The sequence below is a fragment of the Mustela putorius genome, unplaced genomic scaffold (genome assembly GCF_011764305.1).
Source record: "Mustela putorius furo isolate JIRA1106 unplaced genomic scaffold, ASM1176430v1.1 tig00000224_pilon_pilon_pilon, whole genome shotgun sequence".
In the NCBI taxonomy this organism is placed as follows: Eukaryota; Metazoa; Chordata; class Mammalia; order Carnivora; family Mustelidae; genus Mustela; species Mustela putorius.
In genome coordinates, this window is record NW_025421321.1 from 32,284,780 (window position 1) to 32,308,300 (window position 23,521).

Below are 23,521 nucleotides of genomic sequence, written 5' to 3' on the forward strand. Positions count from 1 at the left end.
AGGCGTGATCGAACCTCTGACCTCGGGAAGTGTAGTTCAACACTTGAAGGAAATGCGTTGAAGAATGCGCCATAATCCGGCTACGTAAACTACAGCTCCCAGAGGGCGCTGCGGTTGGGAGAAGAACCTTTTCTTTCTAAGAGCGTTCGCCCTCCCCAAGTCAATTCCGCAGTAGAGGTGACCCGATTCCCTGAGGCTCTTTTTACAGGTGCTGGAATTGTTCGCGCTCTTCTTAATCATGGTGAGTGTTAGCCCCTAGATCCTACTTACCCTCGACCTAAGCGCCCCTGTGTGGGGTTTCCTGCATTTGAAGGATTTGTGGGGCGGGGGCGGCTGTGCAAAGCACTGTCTTTCGAGCCCTTTGGAAAAACCCGACTCATCTTTTGGGGACTGTCGTAGTGACCCAGTAATTGGGAAGGGGTTGGTTTCCACCTGGGGAGCTCTTACGAGGGCTCTGGAGAAATTTGTCCTTGGAGAGGTTTGATCTCAGTCCTGCTGCATAGCGTGGGTGCAAAATAAGCTGCAGGTTTTCTCCAAAGCACGATACCAGGGTTTGATAAGGATAATAACGTTTGACTGGGGAGGCGGGGGTGTTGGGTCCTAACTTTTTTTTTTTTTTAATTGAGTCAACGGTATTTTTAAGGGCTTTTGTCACAAACCCCTTGAAAGCAGAAGGCCCTTAGTTATAGATTGTGCTTACCAGGTACTTCAGACTGCGATCGACATTTTCAAGAGCCGTGTTTCCGCCATATCTGATTTCATAAAATGTTATTTAAAACCTGTTAATTGATGTCCTTTTGTAATGACAGAATGTGTTGCAGTGATGGCATCACTAGCCAAATAACTAGTGCAGATGTTCTTTGTTGATTTGTAGGTTATGAATTCTAGAGCCACTTCTCTTAATGTTACACAATGTAACCATCTTGTGAAGGTCAGGATACCTAGATCGTCACATCTTGTCTCTCCTGAAAGGGGGGCGGTGGAGGCTGGTGAGGGAACTCTGACGTATGAATAATCTGCATGGTGTTTGAAGGTGAAATTTGACACCAGACAAATTTCTGTAGTACTTTTATTTATAGTTGAAGTTATTCTTCCCCGTTATCTCAAAATACTGAGATAGGTGGGGATTATGGGGAAATGTTTGAATGAATTGGAAATTTCCAGAACCTGGAAAGACATATTTTTAAGGCAAGGGTATCACTGCCTCCTCCACCTTTATAAAAAGCCAGTGGGGACAGCTACTAATTCTCAGTCAATGTTAAGCCTCAGTTTCCTACCTATAATTTAAATGATTTCAGTGGTCTCTGACTTAAGAAACTTAGCAAGAATGCAGAGGTAACAGAGAACCTGAGACCATAATTTTGGAACTGGATGGGACCTTAAAGATCATTTTGATGAATTTCCCCCTACTTCATATATTAAAATTGACATTATTGAAACCCAGAGAGAACGATTTCCTCAAGGTCATACAGCAGTTTGCTCCCAAGAGCCTTACAGCTCTTTCCGTCATACCATACTGTACAATACAGACAATTACCAAGTCATTTTGAAATTTTATTTTCTGTAGCTGAGGTTCTGGAGGAACATACAAATTCATATTGCAAATACAAACCAAAGTATTTTATCAGCATTTATATTACCTGATAGCTTTATTCCCTGTAATTCATTATATTGGAATTCTAGAATTAGAAGGGAATTTGGAAATTATTTACTCTAATTTTAAAAGTTAGCCCAGTGACATTAAATGATTTTCGCAAGGTCACAGGGAGAATCCTGGGCCCCCATTCTTTTGTTGTTTTGCAACACAGTAGATAAAGACAGGTCTCACCCTTGGAAGGTCACTTGGGCACCAGATAACACCGATGTCCCTAAGAAAGAACACTCCTGTCAGTTTACTGAAACTGACAGCCCTCTCAGGTGACTGAGAATCTCCTTGCCTCCTCTGGAGACCATGTGAACAATCACTGAGTTTAAAAAGAGTCATCTTTTGTAAGCTGTTCAAAGCGGTTTTTTTTTTTGTTTTTTTTTGTTTTTTGTTTTTTGTTTTTTTTTAAGAGGAAATAGGGAAGGACACCAGGGATTAACTGTATGAACGAATCTAAATGATAGTTTCTTTTTTATATTACGGAAATATATGTAAATTATAAAGTTAAAAAAGGAATACATGGGGTTTTTCTGTAGAATAACAGAAAGAACACTTATATTCAAGCTTTACAACTGAGACTTGAGCACATGCGCAAGGCAGTCTGAATCTGCAGGAAGGTCATTAGAGCCCTGCCAAGAGCAGAGACATTCCTCCTTTGGATCTTGGCAGACTGCCCAGATATCTAAGCAAAGAATAGTAACCTGTCTTCACACTGTAACATTGTAGAAAGTCAGCAGGAATCTCCCACCCTCCTGTTATTCTACTGCAATGTTGCAAAGAGCAAAAAAGAACCAAATAGGCTCATCTTTTCCCATTTCATAATCAAACATTCAGGCATATACTAGGCTTCATCCTACTTTTAGTAAGATAGAATTACCTGTGAAAATAACTTGTTCATAGATCTAGAAGAAGGAAACTGCTGAGATGGAATTAGCAGCTCTTCATTAGCTGGCCACAAGCACTTCACTGAAGACTGTGATACTGGGAGCACATTTTTTTTTTAGCAGCTAAACCTAAGATTGACTACATTATTGTGTTCTAACCATCTACCTGTAATCTTTACAGATCGTTATACTCTTCCCCCTTATTTCTTATCTTGGCTTGCTTTATGTTCAAGTAGCATGTGTTTATAGTTTTCTTAACCCTTTTATTCAGCAAATACTTGTTGAACACTGTAATGGAGCACAAATTTGAGGCAAAGGCAGACTGCCCTCATAGCAAGGCAGTGGTGGTTCACAGTCTAGTAGAGAGTAACAGACATATAAGTAGAACACCACAGGGTAGAAGAATCCTTAGAGGAAAATTCTGTGGTGACAGAGATCTATAATTCTAGTATTGGCAACATACTGTTCTTAATGCTTTTTATGTTAACTCTCAATCTGTACAACTACCTTATTTGTTAGGTGGCTGCTATCATTGTCTTCACTTTACTGTGAGGAAACTGAATGCAGCAGTTAAGTAACTTGTGAAAAGCACACAGCTGATGGGTTGTAAAGCCAGGATTTGAACCCAGAACATCCAGCTCTAGAGGCTATCTCTCTGCTATACTCTACCACCTCTCTAGACCTCTGTTTTAGAAAATTGGGCTATCCTCTTGTTTCCTGCATATAGTTCACTAATGGATTATCTGGCTTGAAATAGTACCAGGTACATAATAGAGATCCAGTAGTGTATGGTTTAATGAATGAAGTAAGATAACAGTTTATCAATTGATTAATAAAACTATATCATTAGAACTAGGACATAATTTTCCTAACTATAGCTGGAATTATTGTGATCACTAAGTTTCCAACCCTCTCAATGCAAGTATATATGAATAAATTATTTTAAACAGTTTTTTAGAGCATGTTAGGTTTGCTTCCAAACAACTCTTTTTTTTTTTTAAGATTTTATTTATTTATTTGACAGAGAGAGATCACAAGCAGGCAGAGAGGCAGGCAGAGAGAGAGGAAGGGAAGCAGGCTTCCTGCTGAGCAGAGAGCCCTATGCGGGGCTCGATCCCAAGACCCTGAGATCATGACCTGAGCCGAAGGCAGAGGCTCAACCCTCTGAGCCACCCAGGTGCCCCCCAAACAACTCTTTTACATTTCCAGGTTTGGGGTAGTGATTTTACAAGATCCAGCCATTCCTTCATCAAGTATTTGAGCTCCAGCTATGTGGCAGGCATTGTTGTAGGCAGTTGGAATACAGTAGTAAATAAAACAGACAAAGCCCCTGTCCTTAAGGAGCTTGCATTCTAAAAAGAAATTCTTTAGAATTTAGAAATTAGAATTTAAAAATACAGAATTTAGAAATTCTTCCTCTATTCCCTTTTTCTCACCTACTCCAAGGGAAGAGGGGAAAATGACAGAATTAAAAACATGTAAAGGCCATATGGTGAAAAATAACCATATATGATAACTTTAGCATTCCTTATAAACCTGACATCTGTTTGGAAACATAAGACTGTCTGGGGGGGGGAGGTTTATTTGGGGAATTAACCGTATTTTGTCTTGTTAGGGGTATGAAGGCCTAGGGGAAAAGTTGGAAAAGAAAATGGGGAAGAGACTCAGAAGGTCAGGGAGTAAACTCTCCGTAGTTTTCTCCTTTTTTGCACTCACATCCTGGTCACTCATCTGTAAGGAAGAAATACATACATAGTCTGCTACATACAGATTCATTTCTCTACAGCAGTTGGCACTTCTTTCCTTAGAGTTTTTTCCTTTGATTTCTCTGGGTGTCAAATTGCTAAATACTTCTGACCTTCAGAGGTTAGGATTGGGAGGTCATAGCACATAGTCTCCTTCCATCCCAAAGACATGACTCACCTGGAAAAGGAAATTGTAAATATAAAGAAATCAAAGACTTCTGCCCCATTCATTTTAGTGGACCACTTCTCTCGTCCAGGTAACAATAGAGGTGACTCCGTGAAAGTCCATTTACACAGTATTGTCAAGGAAAGGAACAGTCCACCTTGTTCAGATTTGTACATCTAATGTATCCATTAAGTTTCCAAACATTTTTGTTCAGCTCTTTTTAATATAAATATTTCTGTCTTTTTAATTATCTGAGCTGCTTTTTTTTAGTGACTCCGGATCATCACTTTGAATATTAGTTATTATTTGTGTCCATATGTCTGTATTTTGTTCAGGGTCTGTTGAGGTCTATAAAACAACTTCTGTTACAACTATTATGCTCTTTGTACTTCCTCTCTTTTAAAATTACTTTTCTTTTGGAATCAGGTTGTCAAAAGTCCCTATATTGTCATAATAGTTATTTAGTGGTAAAATTTATAATAATCCAGTATTCTCTAGCTTATCTTTCTCCTTAAATAAAAAATACAGACTTATTTTTCCTCCTTCAGGTAGTCAAGTCAAATCATTATTAGTAGTTTTATTAAAACTTCTGACTCATTGTAAGTGGAAAATTTTAACTAACCACTGTCACTTGTCTTCCTGGTGTGAGGGATTCTATTTTAGCAGATGGGGAGTGGGGGGATTTGCATAAGAGGATTTATGAGGTTCTAGTTGCTGCCAGAGTTTGTATCACCATATAAGGCACATCAATTCTTTTGGGCCTATTTCAGTGGCAAAATAGCTTTGACGAGATGGACAAGATTTTGTAAGTAACTCCAGGATAACATGAGAGTTAAGTAACACTGCATAAATATCTAGCCAAAGGACACATGTTCCAGAAGTTGCTCAGCTGATTTGTGCATGCTGTATTTACTGGGACAAGCCCGGAATAAGTTTATCTTCCACTAAGCCAAATGTGAAGAGACTTTAAAATTTTACATAAACTTCTGAAGTATGGCGTTGTCTTATTATAGAGAAAATCCTGAATGTCTTTAGGGCAAAATAGCATTTTAAAATAAGATGTTAATTAATGCGTCTCTTTCATTACAGTCTGAACCAATCAGAGTCCTTGTGACTGGAGCAGCTGGTCAAATTGCATATTCCCTGCTGTACAGTATTGGAAATGGATCTGTCTTTGGTAAAGACCAGGTAGGGGAACTATCTATGAACTGCAAATCAAAATAAGAATAATATCAATAAACCCTGTATTTAGTTTCAAAGAAATATTTTAATGACAAAAGGGATGGGTTATCCCAATAATTATACGGGGCACACTGCTATAAATATAAGCTGGTATCTTATTTGTATGTACCCCTCCAGCCATTGAAAATGCTTTGCGTATTAACAATTCTGCATACTTTATTTAGTTGACTTGGTTCAGCCATCAGATAGTGGTCTCTGGAAAATTTTCCCTAGTAACAGTAACTACTAGGGTAGGGAGAGTCATGTGGGAGAGAAAGTCGCTGAATTAGCACTAACTTATTGATAAATGGTCTTTAGACCCAAAATAGTCAGAAGGCAGATCTGCTTTTCAGTTTAAAGAGACGCCCCCTGTTCTTTTTTTTTTTTAAGTATAATGACACCCCCTTTTCTTACTCCCTTATTCCACTAAAACCCTTTCTTAAGTGTGCATTTATTCCTTCTCTTCACCCATAGATATTAAGTTCATCCCTCATGTCAGATAATATTTAGCTTTCCGTGAACTAAAATTTACAAGAGGACTTTTTTGTGACTAAATGAATAACCTACACTGACAGATGTTGTCCTTACTGTTTACTTGGCAGCCAATAATTCTTGTGCTATTGGATATCACACCCATGATGGGTGTCCTAGATGGTGTCCTAATGGAACTGCAAGACTGTGCCCTTCCCCTCCTGAAAGGTGAGTTGGGGGGGTGGAGGATAAAAGGATTTTATAGTATTTTATGTCTTTCAAAAAACAGATTTAGATTTTTAACTAGCCTCTCAATTAGAAACTATTTCAGAAAAGTGTTTTTTGTTGTTTTTTGAGCTACAATTATTTGGTAAGATGTATACCAAGAATAAGTAAGGGTAAAAGCAAGAAGTAACCAATGTCAGTTAAGAGACGATGCTTTTTTCCAGCATTCTTATAATTTACCTTACTAATTAAGGATAATGTTGCATAAGGGTTATACACTTGAGATTGTCTGCATTGTGTTTTGAAATGTATTTAAAAAGCAGTAGCAATGCCTAAATTATGCAGCTCTAAATGATGTCTTCCAGACTTATATGTTACCCTGAGGCTAGAAATTGTTTGGTCCCTCACATATAGTCCTAACCCACAGCCGGTCATCAGATTGAGATACAGCATAAATTGTCCTAGTCATATGCTGCATAGTTTGAAAAAGCCCATGAGGGTTCTGCTAAGAGCCTTTAGGAATCATTGAAATATTACACAAATGTAAGATAGAAGTCTTAAATTTGATTGACGGCTTCATTCAAATGTTAGGTCAACTTGTAAACTAATTTGAATATTTTTCTTTAGGTATCCCTTCATTATTATCATTTTTTTTAGTAAGGATTAATTAATAATGCTCTCCCAAGTTTGCACAAGCAAAATATATACACATCCAATGCTCAGAGGGGTGCCTGGGTGACACAGTGGGTCAAGTGTCCACCTCTTCTTGGTTTCAACTTGGGTCATGGTTCTGAGTTCTGCATCAGACCACCCTCAACAGGAGTCTCTCAATCTTTCCTTCTCCCTCTATCCTCCCCCCACATATTGCATGTTTGTGGATCTCACTTTCTCTCTTTCTCTCTAAGATAATAGGTGAATAAATCTAAAAAAAAAAAAAAATGTTCAATTCATATGTCCATTCAATAAACATTTACAAAGGGGTACTCTCTTGTCTGAATCATTTGGGTGCATAGTTATATAAGAGAGTGCTTTGCCCTGCCAAGCTATTCTGCTGGCTCCCTTTCCTCATGCTCTCTTTCTTTTTTTAAACTGAAGTATAGTAGACATACAACTCACCCTCTATTTCTGAATCAGCTTTATTGCATTGTCACATTTTTATTCCTTTCTCTGCTGAGTTCTTTTGCTCCCTAATGGTTCAGGTTACAGTCAGCTTGTCTTTAGTCAGCTGTGAATATGACAGGGAGTGTAGAGTCTGCAAATAAGTATTCATGGCTGGGAAGAAGATTCCCCTTACCAACTGGTGTTTCTTTGTATACCTGCTGGGGGCTCTACAGCAGCCTTACTGTAACACAGTTTGACTCTCCTAAAAACTTACCAATGACAATGCTGAATCCTGGTTGGCTTAGTCCATTTGGGCTACTATAACAAAAATACCATAGACTGAGTTGCTTATAAACCACAAAAATTTAATTCTCATAGTTCTGGAGGTTAGGAAATCAAGACTAAGGCATATTCACATTCTGGTGAGAGACCATTTCCTAGTTCCATCTTCTTCCTGTGTCCTCAAGACAGAAGGGGTGAAGAATCTCTCTGAGACCTCTTGTAGAAGGCCATTAATCCTATTCATGAGGGGATCTACCTTTATAACCTAACCATCTTCCACAGGCCCTGCCTTATAATACCATCACATTGGGGATTAGGTTTCAACCTGAATTTTGTGAGGGACAGAAACATTCAGTCTATAGTACTGATCATGGCATTTTTAATATGGTCAGTAAAGGGGAGTGATGATTTATGTTCTTTAATCAAAGAGTAAGTAGTATATATTTACTGGGCTAGCACAGGGAATAGTGGTTGACCTCTTGACCAGCCTGGGCTGGAATTACAGGTTCACTGCTTTTTGATGGCAGATTAACCTCCTTAAACCTCTTTGTCTTCATAAAATACTAAGAATAAATTTGATACAACAAAATTTGTAGTGTTATTCCTGGCATGAAGCTCCTCAATAAACATTATTTTGAATCTGTGATTGATATCTTAGATCTTAAAGTAATCACAACTTAAAGGTTAGGTAAATTAATTTCTCCTATCATGTTATTGGTAGTTGGTTTGAATAACAAATGTTGCACAGAGTTGAAAGTTTATATTGTGTTTTGCATCATACCTGATCATAGAACAAAAGCTGTAGAGTTTTCAAACTTGAAATGATTACTGAAATAGGAAAAGCAAAATTAATTTACATTTTATTATGTTTGTTGATTATATAACTTTTCCTTTCTTAGGCCCCTGAAACTTTTATCATTGTGATATGTAAAGTAAACATTTGCTACAAAGTGAAAGAATTACTGGCTAGGTTGAGTGTGAAAAAGAAAACCTCAGACTTTGGTGTTTCAGTAGCTCTGCATATTTATTGCCCTGTTCACAGATGTCATTGCAACAGATAAAGAAGATGTTGCCTTCAAAGACCTGGATGTGGCCATTCTTGTGGGCTCCATGCCAAGAAGGGATGGCATGGAGAGGAAAGATTTACTTAAAGCAAATGTGAAAATCTTCAAATGCCAGGGTGCAGCCTTGGAGAAGTATGCCAAGAAGTCAGTTAAGGTGACCAATACAGTATTTTATGGGGTTTCTATTATCAGCATTTGAAATTTCTTTTTTTAGCATTTAAGTAAAGACAAAATTACTTGCTTTCTCCCCCATTACTTTTCTGCAGCGGTCAGTAAATACAGATAGAGTTTTACTTGATAAGCTCTCCTTTTCTGAGTTTTTTTTTTTATAATGTAGAAATCTTTATTTAGAGGTTCTCAAAAATATTTTGTCCATTACTGTGATACGGAAATTTACTGTTAATTTACAGTCCTATAGAGAAGGCACAGAACCTTCTGATGCCTTTTTGATGCATGGGAATATTTGTTCAGATGTTTGGATTTGTGTGTATGATGATAGGGAGAGATGGCTGTAAGCTGTGTTCTCAGCATTGAGATGGTGACTTCTGAAATGCTCAGATTTTTCTTAATCCAGAGATATTTGATATACTTGTCTTTTGAGGAGTTGGTTGGTATTACTTCCTCTTCTCTTTGTGTGGAAGCTACTTTAGTTTCTGAATTTGCCTTACTTAATATTATAATAAGGCCTCTTTTTACCAAATAAGTAAGCAAAAAGGCTTGTTGGTTAGAGGTTTTACTGATTTTGTTAGACTTATTCTTCCCAGTCCTGACTTTAAACAAAGGTAAAAGAAAATGTTTAAGATTTTAAAGTTGCCAGTTACAATGTTCTGTTACAATATTTTATACATACCTGAATTTTTGCTTCCTGTAGAATTCATCTTAAATAGCGTACTTTTATTTTCTGTAATCATTAACAGAAAATAGTAGAAATGAGTAGAAATTCATGGGTCTCTTAATAAAAAATGACAGCATTGTTTGGGCTGATCCAGGCTGCTTAGAGCTGTGCTGCTTGCACTATAATCACCCCTCAGCTAAGTGTCCTTTTTGGAAAAATATTTACTGACACTGGGGGCATTAGAGTATCAGATCTTTAGCTTGTTCTCCAATGGGCCAGAAAGACTAAGGGTACTGTGTGTGTGTAGAGGGAGAGAAATGGAAAAAATTAGGAAATCTGGGTAAAGAGGATGTGGGAGATAGTCTTTGTAATAAGCTCACAGCTTTTCAGTAAGTTTGACATTATTTCCCAGTAAGTTTATAGTTTTATTAAAGAATCTAAAACTTAAAAGGTTAAGTACATGTGGACATCTTCCTATACTGTATTATAATATAGTATATCCTGTACATCCCCAGTTAAAAAAAAAAAAAGTAGCCTGAAGTACTTTCTGCTAATGATTGATTCAAAGGGTATAGAGTGGATAGGACTTGGTAATCTGTATTCTAGCAAACCCCAGTTAATTCTTAGGATTAGGCAAGATTAAAAATTTCCTCTAATTAATAAAAAGAAATTACTGTCCTAAAGTTAAACTGCTCAAGTCAAATTTCTTTCTTGGACTGGTTTATGAGAAGGAAAATTTTATGAATGAATTGTTCTCTCAGAGCCTTTGATTGCGTGTTTGTGTGTCGTGTGTGGTAAAGAGATAAATGCTCTGTCTCTATTCTGGCACAAAACAAAATGGATAGACATGTACCTTTGGTCTTGCATGCTGCAACCTGGAAAACAACTTGTGTACATGTTGGTACCTTTATTAAAGAAAGACATGTTTCAGTAATCACACCAGACACCAGCAGTGGAGTGGAAATACTATGGAAACTATAGTGGTAACTATACTTAGCTCATACAAACTTGATACAAAGGCTACATGTTACACATTTATCAGTCATATTCTAAGATAGTTTAGTTCATCAATTTATGATGTGTAACTTCACTGTGCCTCCCATATATCCTAGGTTATCGTGGTGGGGAACCCAGCCAATACCAACTGCCTGACTGCTGCCAAGTCGGCACCATCCATTCCCAAGGAGAACTTCAGTTGCTTGACTCGTCTGGATCACAACCGAGCTAAAGCTCAGGTAGAAAAACACCTTTTAAAATCTTGAATTTTCAGCTTTAAAACCTTTTTCTCACACTTTTAAAGTAGCTAACGCTTACTTTTTTGTTTTTGTTTAGTAGGAAGCTATTCTTTATTTTTAAGATTTTTATTTATTTATTTGACAGAGAGAGATCACAAGCAGGCAGAGAGGCAGGCAGAGAGAGAGGGGGAAGCAGGCTCCCCGCTGAGCAGAGATCCCAATTCAGGGCTTGATACCAGGACCCTGGGATCATGACCCAAGCCAAAGGCAGAGGCTTAACCCACTGAGCCATCCAAGTGCCCCCAAGTAGAAAGCTATTCTAATTTGTTAGGAAGTCTTTGCATCTAGACTCTTAAGGAGGCTGAACTTTTACTTAATTTTCTCAACTATAGTTCATTTGCTAACTATGCCAAAATACTGTTCCTAATGTCCTCTTGCTACAGGGGTTAAAAAAAAAAAAGTCATTGGGGGCACCTGGGTGGTTCAGTCATTTAAATCTCTAAGTCTTGATTTTAGTTCAGGTCTTGATCTCATCAGGGTTATGAGTTTAGACCCTCCCTGGAGCTCCATGCTGTGCATAGAGCCTACCTTTAAAAAAAAAAAATTGGTTATTAGTATAATTAATAGGACAATGCATAGTTTATTTTTTCCAGATATATAGAACATTATAAAAAAGATTTGAGCTTTTTGTGTTTTGTGTGGTTCTGCTTCCTTTTTCCCTATAGCTAACCCAGCAGATTCAGATTTTTTAATGTTTTATATTTAATTTTATTTTTATATCTTTTTAATGTTCTACATGTTTCCATAAAACATTCTACTTTGAACTATTTAGAAACTAAATTTTAATTGTTCTCAAGTTTCCTTACCCCTTGGAGTTTTAGATAAAAGTGCCAAGGGGTCAGTGACCAGCAGCTCTTCGAAAAATGAGGTGCCACCTCTGATCATTTGTGCTGGTTTCCTAGGCTTTCTCGGGTCTCGATGATCCCAGTGCCCCTGAAAGCCATAACAGAGTTCTAGTTTCTTGGACATAACTTCTTTCCTTTTTCCCTAGCAACTTTCTGGCCATACCTCCTCATCCACAGGTCATCACTATTAGATAGGTCTTTGAATTCAGTCCTTTTTCTTCTAAAGAAGACAGTTTTGTTTAGTTTGAAGAAAACATTTTATCAAAAGATGGTGTGAGGTCTAAGTTGAAAAACCACTGCTTTAAACTGAGAATTGATCATCTTCCAGCTTTGGAGTTACCCAGTAACAGAGAAAAGAATTGACATTTTGTTAAGCCTCTACCCTAAGCTGAATGCTCTGTGTGTAACTTATCATTTCATTTTTCTAATACCTATATGAGATAGGTCATTATCTCTGTTTTATACACAGAAACCAGAAGCCCCGAATGGTCTGGGATCATAGTCATATAGCTAGTAAATGATGAAGCCAGCTAGATTTGCCTGACTCCAAAACCCTTAGGTGTGTTCTTACGTAAAGAGATTATGTGGCCTAAGTTCACTTACTGGCTCTGTGACCTTGAGGAAGTGTATTCAAGGTATAAAATGGGATAATACTTCTACCTCAAAGGGAAGTTATGTGGATTAAATAAGATAAGATCTAAGTTAAGTTCTTTTATGGTACCTGTCACATAATAAAACTCAATAAAGATTGGCTGTATTTAGTAGTAATGATTTTTATTAGCAGTATTATTTTTTTTTAAGACTTTATTCGACAGATCACAAGTAGGCAGAGGGGCAGGCAGAGAGAAAGGTGAAGGGAAGCAGGCTCCCCACTGAGCAGAGAGCCCGATGCGGGGCTTGATCCCAGGACCCCAAGATCATGACCTGAGCCGAAGGCAGAGGCTTTAACCCACTGAGCCACCCAGGCGCCCCAGCAGTGTTAATTAAGAGGCCTATAACTAAGAGTTGAGAAGAACCACACCTCATATATCTCCTTGAAAATTCCATTAATTTAGAAGGTCGTTAGATAATCTGTTAGGTTGTAGATCTTTCCTGTGGGGCTTTAGGCTGTGAACTGGGTCTTTTTCCTTACTTTTTAACTAAAGTTGAGGCGGGTAGAAAGAATGGGAGTTCATTTGAATAAGTGGAAGCAGGAGATTGTGTACTACAAAACAGTCATGAAGGAAAAGATGGTTTTAGGTGGTACATTTGTAGGTTCTAGATGGCCAGATGGTAACTTACTTGCAACAACGGAAAAGAGGTAAAATGACTCCACTGAAAAACTTGGTTTTTGCTGTTTCAACTGAGGCATTGGTGAAGGCAGGCACTGGAAAATTCTGCTTCCAGAGGTACTACTAAGTGATACTTTGTCCCAGTGCCCAAAACAGTTCTCCCTGTAAGGGCAAAAGTCTGAGAGAGGAAAGAGAGAAGTAGTAGTCTTGTTAGACTTTAACTTGGCATATGTTCCAGTATGTCAGTCTGGCATAGTGAGAACTTTTGGCAAGTTTTTGAAAAAGCAGTTTCTTCTTCCTGTAGGAGTTGGAGTTGTTCATCCAGTGAGAAAAATAACAAGCTCAAAGACTTAATTTCTTACATGAATGTTGCTAGCCTTACATAATTTGTTTTGGAAATCAGAAGACCTAGCTCCCTAGTGACTATTTATCACCTGCAGAATCCCCCTGTGTATTTGTAAACCAGAGCTGCATATGAATGCCAACAGGGTATTTTGGCAATAAAACTAATAGCTGGTATGGGGGTGCGGAAGAGCAGGAGGAATTACTGGGCTGGAGAATTAGTCCAAAACTGTTTAACAGAACTACATGTTAGACGTGAAAGGTCGAAGGGAGCAAGGAAGTGGAATCCTGGATACATGTTAATTTAGACTAGCTCTAATATGAATGAAATTCAGAGACTGCATCTGCAAAGTATTGACTTTGCTATCCATTCAGAAGTAAATTAGCTGAGTGGATAAATAAAATAAAATAGAATAAATTAAAAGGGGAAGTAGGCAACAGGACAAAGAAAGTAAGGAGTTTCCTGTAGCTTCATCATACTTTGGAGCAGTTAGGACTGACATTCAGCAAAATTACAGGTTCTAAGTTCTCGGTAATAGACATCTTGGGTTACTTGCCTTGGGTAAATTTTCCGTTTTCTCTGTGATACTAGCTAAATAGAAGTAAGGGCAATTCTTCCCAAGTCCTTGAAGGTCATGGCACACACAGAAAATGGTACTTCACAGCACACCACTGTGCCTGCACCACTAAGCAGATGGGTTGCTGGACTCTCTAGAAACCAACTGTCCAGCTAATTTGTGAGACTAAATGGTAAATAGCCGTAATACTTACAGAACTCTAGATGAAGCAGGGTTTAGCTGAGAAGTGATTTTTAAATATCAAAAACAGATTTTAAGAGAATTAAAATCATTTAACTATTCTAGGATTTAAGAAGTCTCAACATTAGGGTCATAGTGAAAGTAAACACAATTGGATTCTTCCTTGACTGAGTAAATTGGTATAAAGATGACTCAAGTCACTGCAAACATTTCAGGTATTGGCCTTTTTCATCAGTATCCTTTTTGTTTGGTTGGCTGCTGTTTTGTTCTTACTTTTTATTTTGTTGTAATTATAAACTCAGAAGAAGTTAAATAGTACAGAGAATCCCATGTCCCCATAAACTCACTTCCCCCATCAGTAACATGTTCCATGTCTATAGAGCTTTCTTAAAACTAGGAAATTGACTAAACTACACACAACACTGTTAATAGATTCACTCAGATTTCTACAGTTTTTACATTCATTTCTTTGTCTTTAATCACATACGTAGATTACTATAATCACCACAGTGAAGATACAGAACTGTTTGATGACCCATAAGAGAACCTCCTAATGCTGCCTCATTATAGTTATGTACTCCCATTCCTGAGCTCTAACAACCATTTATCTGTTCTTCATCTTAATTAATTTGGTCATTTTGAGAATGTCACAAAAATAGAATCATGTTATAAAAAATAAAAAATTAAAAAAAAATAGAATCATGTAGTGAGTAAGAGACCTTTTGAGACTGACTTTTTTCATGCAAAAACCGTGAACTCTGGTGCAGCTATTTTTTTCTCCCATTTTTACCATAATATAAAAGAAGGAAAAATCACCCACAACAATACACTGACACATAAGCTCATAAAATCATAAAAAAATTTTTCTAAAACATACCCTTCTGGTTCATCACAGTTCTGCTATCTAAGAACAAATTATGCATACAACTAACTGTAATTTCTTTTTGCACATTCCCTTTTTAGGTGAATAACAAAATAAGTGAACTGATTTTGATCATTTATATCTTTTTTTTTAATACTTTATTCATATATTTGACAGAGAGAGAGATCACAAGTAGGCAGAGAGCAGGCAGAGAGAGGGGGGAAAGCAGGCTCCCCACCGAGCAGGAAGCCCGATGCAGGGCTCGATCCCAGGACCCCGAGACCATGATCTGAGCTGAAGGCAGAGGTTCAACCCACTGAGCCACCCAGACACCCTATTTATATCTTTCAAAACATAATTTTCGAACTTTATCTGTGGATAGTGTACTACACTATATAATTGATAGTCATGTGACTACAAGGCATGCAGGATTTTTTTTTTTTTTAAGATTTTGTTTATTGGGACGCCTGGGTGGCTCAGTTGGTTAAGCAGCTGCCTTCGGCTCAGGTCATGATCCCAGCATCCTGGGATCGAGTCCCACATCGGGCTCCTTGCTCAGCGGGGAGCCTGCTTCTCCCTCTGCCTCTGCCTGCCATTCTGTCTGCCTGTGCTCGCTCAATCCCTCTCTCTCTCTGATAAATAAATAAAATCTTTAAAAAAAAAAAAAAAAAAAAAGATTTTGTTTATTTATTTGACAGAGATCACAAGTAGGCAGAGAGGCAGGCAGAGAAGGTGGGGGCGGGGAGCAGGCTCCCCGCTGAGCAGAGAGCCCAATGTGGGACTCAGTCCCTGGACCCTGAGATCGTGACCCGAGACGAAGGCAGAGACTTAACCCACTGAGCCACCCAAGCGCTCCGGCATGCAGGATCTTAAAGTGATTTTTATTTGTTTGCTTTTTACATTTTTAAAATTTGTTTTTAAGTAACCTCTACACCTAACATGGGGCTCGAACTCAGGACTCCGAGGTCAAGCGTCACATGCTCCCCCAACTAAGCCAGCCACGTGTCTTCTTAAATGTTTTTTAAACCTATAGCTAGAAACTGTCATATTTGGTATCATTTTAGTATTTTATTTAAACTCTTTCCTTTGGTTTCCTAATCTGTAAATTGAAGACAACTATACTTTTAGTAATCTGAGCCTCTTTCAACTCTAAAATTCCATATTTAAGATCACTTGATTTAGGTATGTGGTAAAAAAAATTTCACCTAAATATGGAGAAATTCCCATACTCGAACCTGATTGCTCAGAAGTGCTGAGGAGACATCTCCAAGTAAATACAACAAAACAAAGGTCACATCTATATATTCTTAAGGTCTTGCTTGGTGTTTTATGTTGGCATTTTGTGTTTAATAAACCCCCTGTACTGATAAGTTCATCATAAACTGTAGGATGCTCTCTGCTCTTAAATATTCTAGCCTGTAATGTTTCAGGTTCACATTTTGTTTATACTGCTAAGCTTTGACGAAATTACCAAGCAATATTTCTTTCTTTTTTTTTTTTTAATACAGATAGATAAAACTTGTGGGTTCTCTTGAAGTTTCAGAGGCCTTTAAAGATGTTTGTCAGACAGGCATAGTTTGAAATAAAAAGCATTTGTCTTAGTAATGCATTTGTTTTCTATTTCACTAGATTGCTCTTAAACTTGGTGTGACTTCTGATGATGTAAAGAATGTCATTATCTGGGGAAACCATTCCTCAACTCAGTACCCAGATGTCAGCCACGCTAAGGTGAAACTGCAAGGAAAGGAAGTTGGTGTTTATGACGCTCTGAAAGATGACAGCTGGCTCAAGGGAGAATTCATCACTGTAAGAAAAATCTCTTAACAGCCAAGCATAAAGAACTCTGGAGAGAGACACCCCATTGCTGACCCCAAGTGTCTCTCCATTTGGTGGCATGTTTCTCAAGGAGAGCAGACCTTTCACGGTTTTTCTGATGACTACATGCAGAGCCAGTCATGATCCTATCTGATTTGATCTGCTGTGTGGCGGTCAAGATTGGTTGCTAAAGTGGGGAAAAAACTAGAGTTCCTTCTAGTCCTCCAGTTAATCTTTATAAAGAGATCCATTTCTCTGTTGGAGTGTAGTAAACTTCTATGTGAATTTGTAGTTTTCTTTTTTCAAAAAGACACACTTGTAACTGAAATAGGTTGGTAAGGCCCATGCTGGGTAATTGTATGATTTTGGGAGGGGAATACATTAAACTGTAGCTGTGGTCTCTCACTCCAGTGTTAGTTTGGTAGTGATGAAAATTGTCCTTTCATGATCAAGTAATGCTGTCTCTGCCTGTCCCCAACCAGACTGTGCAGCAGCGTGGTGCTGCTGTCATCAAAGCTCGAAAGCTCTCCAGTGCGATGTCTGCTGCAAAAGCCATCTGTGACCACGTCAGAGACATCTGGTTTGGAACCCCAGAGGTGAGGACTCTGTGATTTGCACACGCCACTCTTTGATTTTTGTCCTCTGATGCTGTGATATGAAAAGAACATAACCTTGCAGTTAGGCAGGTTAGGTTTATATCCCAGATCAGCTGCCTATGAGCTGAATAATCTTGGGAAAGTTAATTAACCTTTGGTTATCTTTTATGTGGCATTCACCTTAGGGTTGTTAAGGATTAGATGAGAGAACTGGAAAACACCTAGTTACACCTGGTGGACGTGGGGGGGGGTTGTTTTTTTGTTTGTTTGTTTGTTTGTTTTTCTTAAAACTTATATTGGGCCAGAGCTTCCTCATTTATAAAATGAGGATTATGTTTCTCTGGCTTACTTTACAGGGATTAGGAGAGTAGAGTGAGATAATACCCATAAAAGTTACCCTGTCAGGGATGTGCCTGGTGATGCTTCCCTATACAGTATTGAAGTTACACACGTGGTAAGAAAGCATCACCAGGTTTGGTTTTTTTTTAATTCATGTGTCATTTGGTTGCATAAACTAATCCCTAAGCACCCCAAGAATGTAAAACATTGATTCTTATTTTCAGGGAGAATTTGTGTCCATGGGCATTATCTCTGATGGCAATTCCTATGGTGTTCCTGATGATTTGCTGTATTCCTTCCCTGTTACAATCAAGGTAAAGTATTTTGGGGTTATTTCCCTCTGTCCCATTCTGAGAAAGTAGTTGCATGTTTTTATTAATACTGGTATAATTTAGGAAGTTCTTCCTTTACTAAATTAGACATTTTTCTCAACTTCAAAATTCTGCAAAGCACAACTTCGGGTTACTAAAAGATTCAATCTGGAAAGCAAGATTCAACTTTTGATATTACATACTTTGTTATCATGACTCTAATACTGTATATCTATCAATAGTACCTTACTTTTTAAGTGTTGAACTTTTATCAGAATTATCTGTTAAGATCTGGATTTTGATTTCTTTAAATCAGTCTTTATAAACAGATACTCCTGTAGCTTTAAGTTCAGTCTGAGTTGTTGCTTGCTGGAAGATCAGTTCTAATTTAATTGTAAATCTTTTATATGCAATTATTTCCAAACAGAATAAGACCTGGAAGATTGTTGAAGGTCTCACTATTAATGATTTCTCACGTGAGAAGATGGACCTGACTGCAAAGGAACTGGCAGAAGAAAAAGAAACTGCTTTTGAATTTCTTTCTTCTGCCTGACTAGACAATCATTTTGATGTTACTAAAGGCTCTAAAGCTGAAGAATCTAAATGTCGTCTTTGATTCTAGTACCAAATAACAATAATGTTAAACTTAAATTACTTGTGAAAAACACCACATTTGAAAGATTGTGTGCTTCTTGGTATAAATTTGTGACAGTTTATCATCATGCTGTTAGTGCTGCATCCTAAATAAAATATATATTCAAATGAAGATGACTCAGACTCTTACTTCCAGCTAACATTTCATCGCTCTTCTAAAAGCAAACTTGCATGTTTCCCAGCTTGGGGTTATTTTTTTTTTAAACTAGAGGAAGGTAGTAAAGACAGAAAATGTTAAAAAGTAAAGGATAATTCTCTTCTATTCAATTTTTTTATTTTTGTTTTTTTTTTTTTAAGAGGGAGCAGGATGAAGGACAGAAGGAGAGTGAGAGAAACTCAAGAAGCAGGCTCCACGCCTGGTGCAGAGCCCCTCACAGGGCTCGATCTCACAACCCTGAGGTCATGACCTGAGCCAATTCAGGATCTTAACTGATTGAGCCACCCAGGCACCCCTCTCTTCTATTTAAATAGGATAGGAAAATCGCCTTGATAATGAATCCATCTACTCGAGAATATATTTTTAAACATTACCTACATTAGGCTATTAAATACTCAACAGTTTCTATATCTTGAAGGTTAGTTCATACTTTGTGGCTAATGTAATTTTAACATTATCTGTTAAGTAGGTTGCAGAAATACTATTACCAGTTTAAAGCCATTTGATGAAATTACAACAATCATTTTTCATGATGAAAGGAAAAGTAATCTTCCCTTGATGTATTACCATATAGCAGATAAGGAATAATTTACATTTCATAACTGGTAAATGCCACAGAAATGTATGCTAGTGGGAATGTTCTCGATCTAAGCTTATAACTAGAAACAGTATTGTTCAAAAAATTAGTCTTTTTTTCCAAAATTCATCAGGACAGAGACCTCTATCTTTTCATTCTTGTACTTAATTCATTGTACATAATAGACAATATCCAAAATTTCTCAGGGCCTAGTCTAGTGCTCTTCATGGGTACTCAAATACTTATTTGGATTTGTAACATAAAACTACCCATATCGGGGCACCTGGGTGGCTCAGTTGATAAGCGTGTGCCTTTGGCTCAGGTCATGATCCCAGGGTCCTGGAATGGAGCCCTTCATCAGGCTCTCTGCTGGGTGGGCTTTTCCCTCCCTCTCCCATTCCTGCTTGTGTTCCCTCTCTCGCTGTGTCTCTGTCAAAATCTTAAAAAAAAAAAAACAAAAAAACAAACTACCTATACCATTTCATATTTCAGATGTAGAAAAAAGAAACCAGTGAGTAAAAAGTGGTTTTAGAACTGTTGTTAATCAGATACATAAAAACAAAATTTCATATGAATCTATTTAGGTTTTATATAAAGGAAGCATGAATGTGTTCCATTTATTAAATTATTCTCTCTCAGTTCCAAATACACCCTTCTATTCTTGCTTATGATACCAAGTTGGGACTCTGCAAACATGTCTTTACCAGCTGCTCCTTGAGTTAAAAACCTGCCAAGAAAGGGTACTAGAAGGAGCCCAGCAGACTGAGGAGGAAGAAGGAACATATTCTTGCTCCTCCTTGTTGCCTTCTTTTATCATTACCTTCACTTGATAAATAATCCAGAAAACAAGTCAAACTTGTCTTTAAAAGAACAATTAATGGGAAGCATGAAGGCAAATAATTTAATGTACATCTTTTAAATGTCATATGAAGAAAAAATGGACACAAGTTACAAGAGCTAGAACACATGATAGAACTGGAAGATGTATAAATAAAATTACTCAATAATGTGTCCACATCTATTTTGTCATCCATTTGTGTGAATTGGCCTATTTGATTCTATAAATTAACATCAACAACATCCCTAAAATCAGGGGTCACATAATCAAATAGTAACAAGGCTTTGGAGAGATCTGGTAGATTACTTGTAGAAACAGTTTCTCACCAACTGCTTCTGAAGCATGACTTTTTGTCTGAATATTCACATTGGGAAGCTGATCACCTCCATATGCCATTTCTTTAGGCTATTCACTCTGTCACCTTAACCAAGAGAGCAAAGCATTTTATTGAGTCCTCTCAATGGACTTCCCAGGCACAGGAAATTGTGCCCTTAAGAATAAGCATGACAATTTGTGAAAAGCCCAGGCCTTTTGTAAGGATTTTACTAGAACTTTATGAGAACTTGAGGAGAAGACACATGGGTGAATTACAAGGCAAAAGACATTACATGTTAATGCAACAAAGCTGGATTCAAAAATTTTCCAGAAAAGGTACAATCTGAATAAACCTTAGGAGAGAACTGGCCTCTGCAGATCATGACCCTGGTAATGTTTACTAAACAATAGAAATAGCAACAGCTTTTTTTTTTTTTTTTAAGATTTTATTTATTCATTTGACAGAGATCACAAGTAGGCAGAGAGAGGAAGGGAAGCAGGCTCCCTGCTTAGCAGAGAGCCCAAAGCGACATGGGCTCGATCCCAGGACCCTGAGATCATGACCTGAGCCGAAAGCAGAGCTTAAACCCACTGAGCCACCCAGGTACCCCATAGTAACAGCTTTTTCAGAAAAATTTAAAGAAAAAAATTTTTTTAATTGTTAAGAAAGCATAAAGAAAGGGATGCAAAAGCTCTACCGGTTAAATCATATTTTTCATAAAAGTAATAGATACTTGTCAAAATCAGTGAAATGGCATTAAATGAATACCAAAAGCTCCTTCTGTAGATAAGTGCTTGAAAAAAAGAGTTTTGGGGGGGCAGCTCCCATGGGTAAATGCTTGGAAAAGGGGGTTTCTTTCCGGGAAGGGGCCTGCTGGGTGGCTCAGTTAGATAAGCATCTAACTTTTGGTCTGGTCTTGATCTGGTCATGAGTTTAAGTCCCGCACTGTGCTCCATGCTGGGCAAGAAACCTACTTAAAAAGGTAGGGTGGGGTGGCCTAAACTTCCAGGAAGAAAAAATACAAACCCATAGATTTACTTCAAGTGGTGTTTTTCTTTTCTGGAGTGAGGGCTATATAGAGAAAAGAATTTATTTTACTCACCTACTCCTCCTACCCACCTAAAGCCCATTTTTGTCTTCCTGTCTGTAATACAGAAACATTTAATACATAAGTATATATGTGGGTATGTGTTTATCTTCCCCTTTCTGTACATAAATTATACTAAGTACACTCTTCTGCACTTTGTTTTTTTTTTTTGTCCCTCAATAATATATTTTAGTGCTATATTATTCCTATAGAGCTGCCTCATTCATTTGAACAGCTGTGTAGTATTCCATTAAATGGATATGTTAACTTTATATAGTCAGTTACCAGTTGATAAACTTTTAGGTTCTTTCCAGTCTTTTACTACTATAAAGAAGCTGCACTAATTATTTAAGTAGGCTATTTCACACACACATAAGTATATACATGAGATAAATTATTGAAAGCATAGTGGATTTTTTTTAATACTGTTGAATCTGATTCATTTTAAAAGCAACAGCCCTCTGAGTCCTATAGTATTATATTTAATAGTACATTTTAATTGGCTTTGTTTTAAACTCCTTTTTTTTTTTCCTTTTAATGAGACCTTGGTTAAACCAGCTACAATATTTCTCAAGAAATGTTGACCAGGGACAAAGTCTATTAGAAGATACCTTTTGGTATGTAAACTAAAGAGGGTTGCTATGAAAAACAAAAAGCAACAAGTAGATTAGAAGGAAGAAATTGGAATAAGAACCCATGATCTTTATGGCTTGTAAATAATCTTAACAAAACTGGAAACCTATCCATGTTTTGGTTTCTGCATATTGATTGGTTACTAAATGGGCTATTGACTCACTAGGAGGATATAGGCTTTGAGGTATCTACCTACTAGAGTCACCTAACTGGTGACTGGTACTTTTTTGTGTGTTGTACTGACAGTAGTAGCCATCCTGAATTTTTATAAGGTCAATAATGTTCACGAAACAGGATTAAATTAGATAATGTTTATATAGGTTGTTGACTCTCAGTAGGTGAAAAATAAATGTTACTTCTCTTCATTACATATACCATGCTCAGTGATAGAAGGATATCACTCACTCCATTGCTAAGATACCAGACTAATCTGGAAAATTATACAGGCTTGATTTTTTTAACATGAAAAAGAAAGTCTACCACACAAATTTGAGCCCTTTATATATCCTTTTCTTAGTTTGTAATAAGAAATGTGAAATAAAAGAATATAAAGATGATTTTAAGCTTCTAATGGCTTTCGTATTAGAATTGCCAATAATGTTGATTAGTGGACAGTTCTGTTTATACTGACTGGAAGGAGGTCATATTCCTCTACTACCTTCCTTTAATATATTTTAATATTAAATATTGCAAATATTGTAGAATTATTTGACACAGCATCTCATGCATAAAAGAAAAAATTATGAAAGAGAAAGTATATGCAAATAAGGATTGTAGTGATAATGTGAAAAGACCTAAATAAAATTACAATCCATGGAAGGATTTTAAAGCTGAAAGAAACCTTTGCACTTATTTTTTAAAAAAAGAAAAAGAAAAAGGATCTTTAGAGGCTAAGTACTTTTGTTTGTAAAAAACAAAATGCCTTTCTTCAACATAGCCAAGAGTGAAAGAAGACTCAATTAAATGGAAGAATAAGTTCAGAAATGAACGCAAACCAGGAGCTTTTGTCATGTCTCTACCCCCTGCTGGCAGGTCCTTTAGTGCAGAACTGAGCTCTCACCATTAGCACCTCATCAGGGAAGAAAATTTTAAGAACTCTCAACTAAGCCATTCATGACGCAGAATAAATTCTTGCACATTACTCTGGGGGTGGAGGGAGGCTACATTGGCCATGCTTTTGCAATCA

The 23,521-nt window shown here is 37.3% G+C and overlaps 1 protein-coding gene across 1 annotated transcript; it reads left to right on the plus strand.

Moving 5' to 3' along the window:
- The first annotated feature begins 61 nt into the window (after window positions 1–61).
- Window positions 62–18,839, plus strand: MDH1 (malate dehydrogenase 1). Its single transcript, XM_004742055.3, has 9 exons — window positions 62–241; window positions 5,530–5,628; window positions 6,264–6,360; window positions 8,783–8,958; window positions 10,752–10,874; window positions 16,642–16,818; window positions 17,310–17,423; window positions 17,987–18,076; window positions 18,501–18,839. The coding sequence occupies exons 1-9, from the start codon at window positions 239–241 to the stop codon at window positions 18,624–18,626; spliced, it is 1,005 nt and encodes a 334-aa protein (XP_004742112.1). The 5' UTR covers window positions 62–238; the 3' UTR covers window positions 18,627–18,839.
- The last annotated feature ends 4,682 nt before the right edge of the window (window positions 18,840–23,521 follow it).

What these genes read in the sequence shown, in the direction of transcription:
- MDH1 (XM_004742055.3), top strand. An exon ending in CTGTCTTTGGTAAAGACCAG is followed by an intron (nt 5,629 to 6,263) that starts GTAGGGGAACTA and finishes TTTACTTGGCAG; the next exon opens with CCAATAATTCTTGTGCTATT. An exon ending in CCTTCCCTGTTACAATCAAG is followed by an intron (nt 18,077 to 18,500) that starts GTAAAGTATTTT and finishes ATTTCCAAACAG; the next exon opens with AATAAGACCTGGAAGATTGT.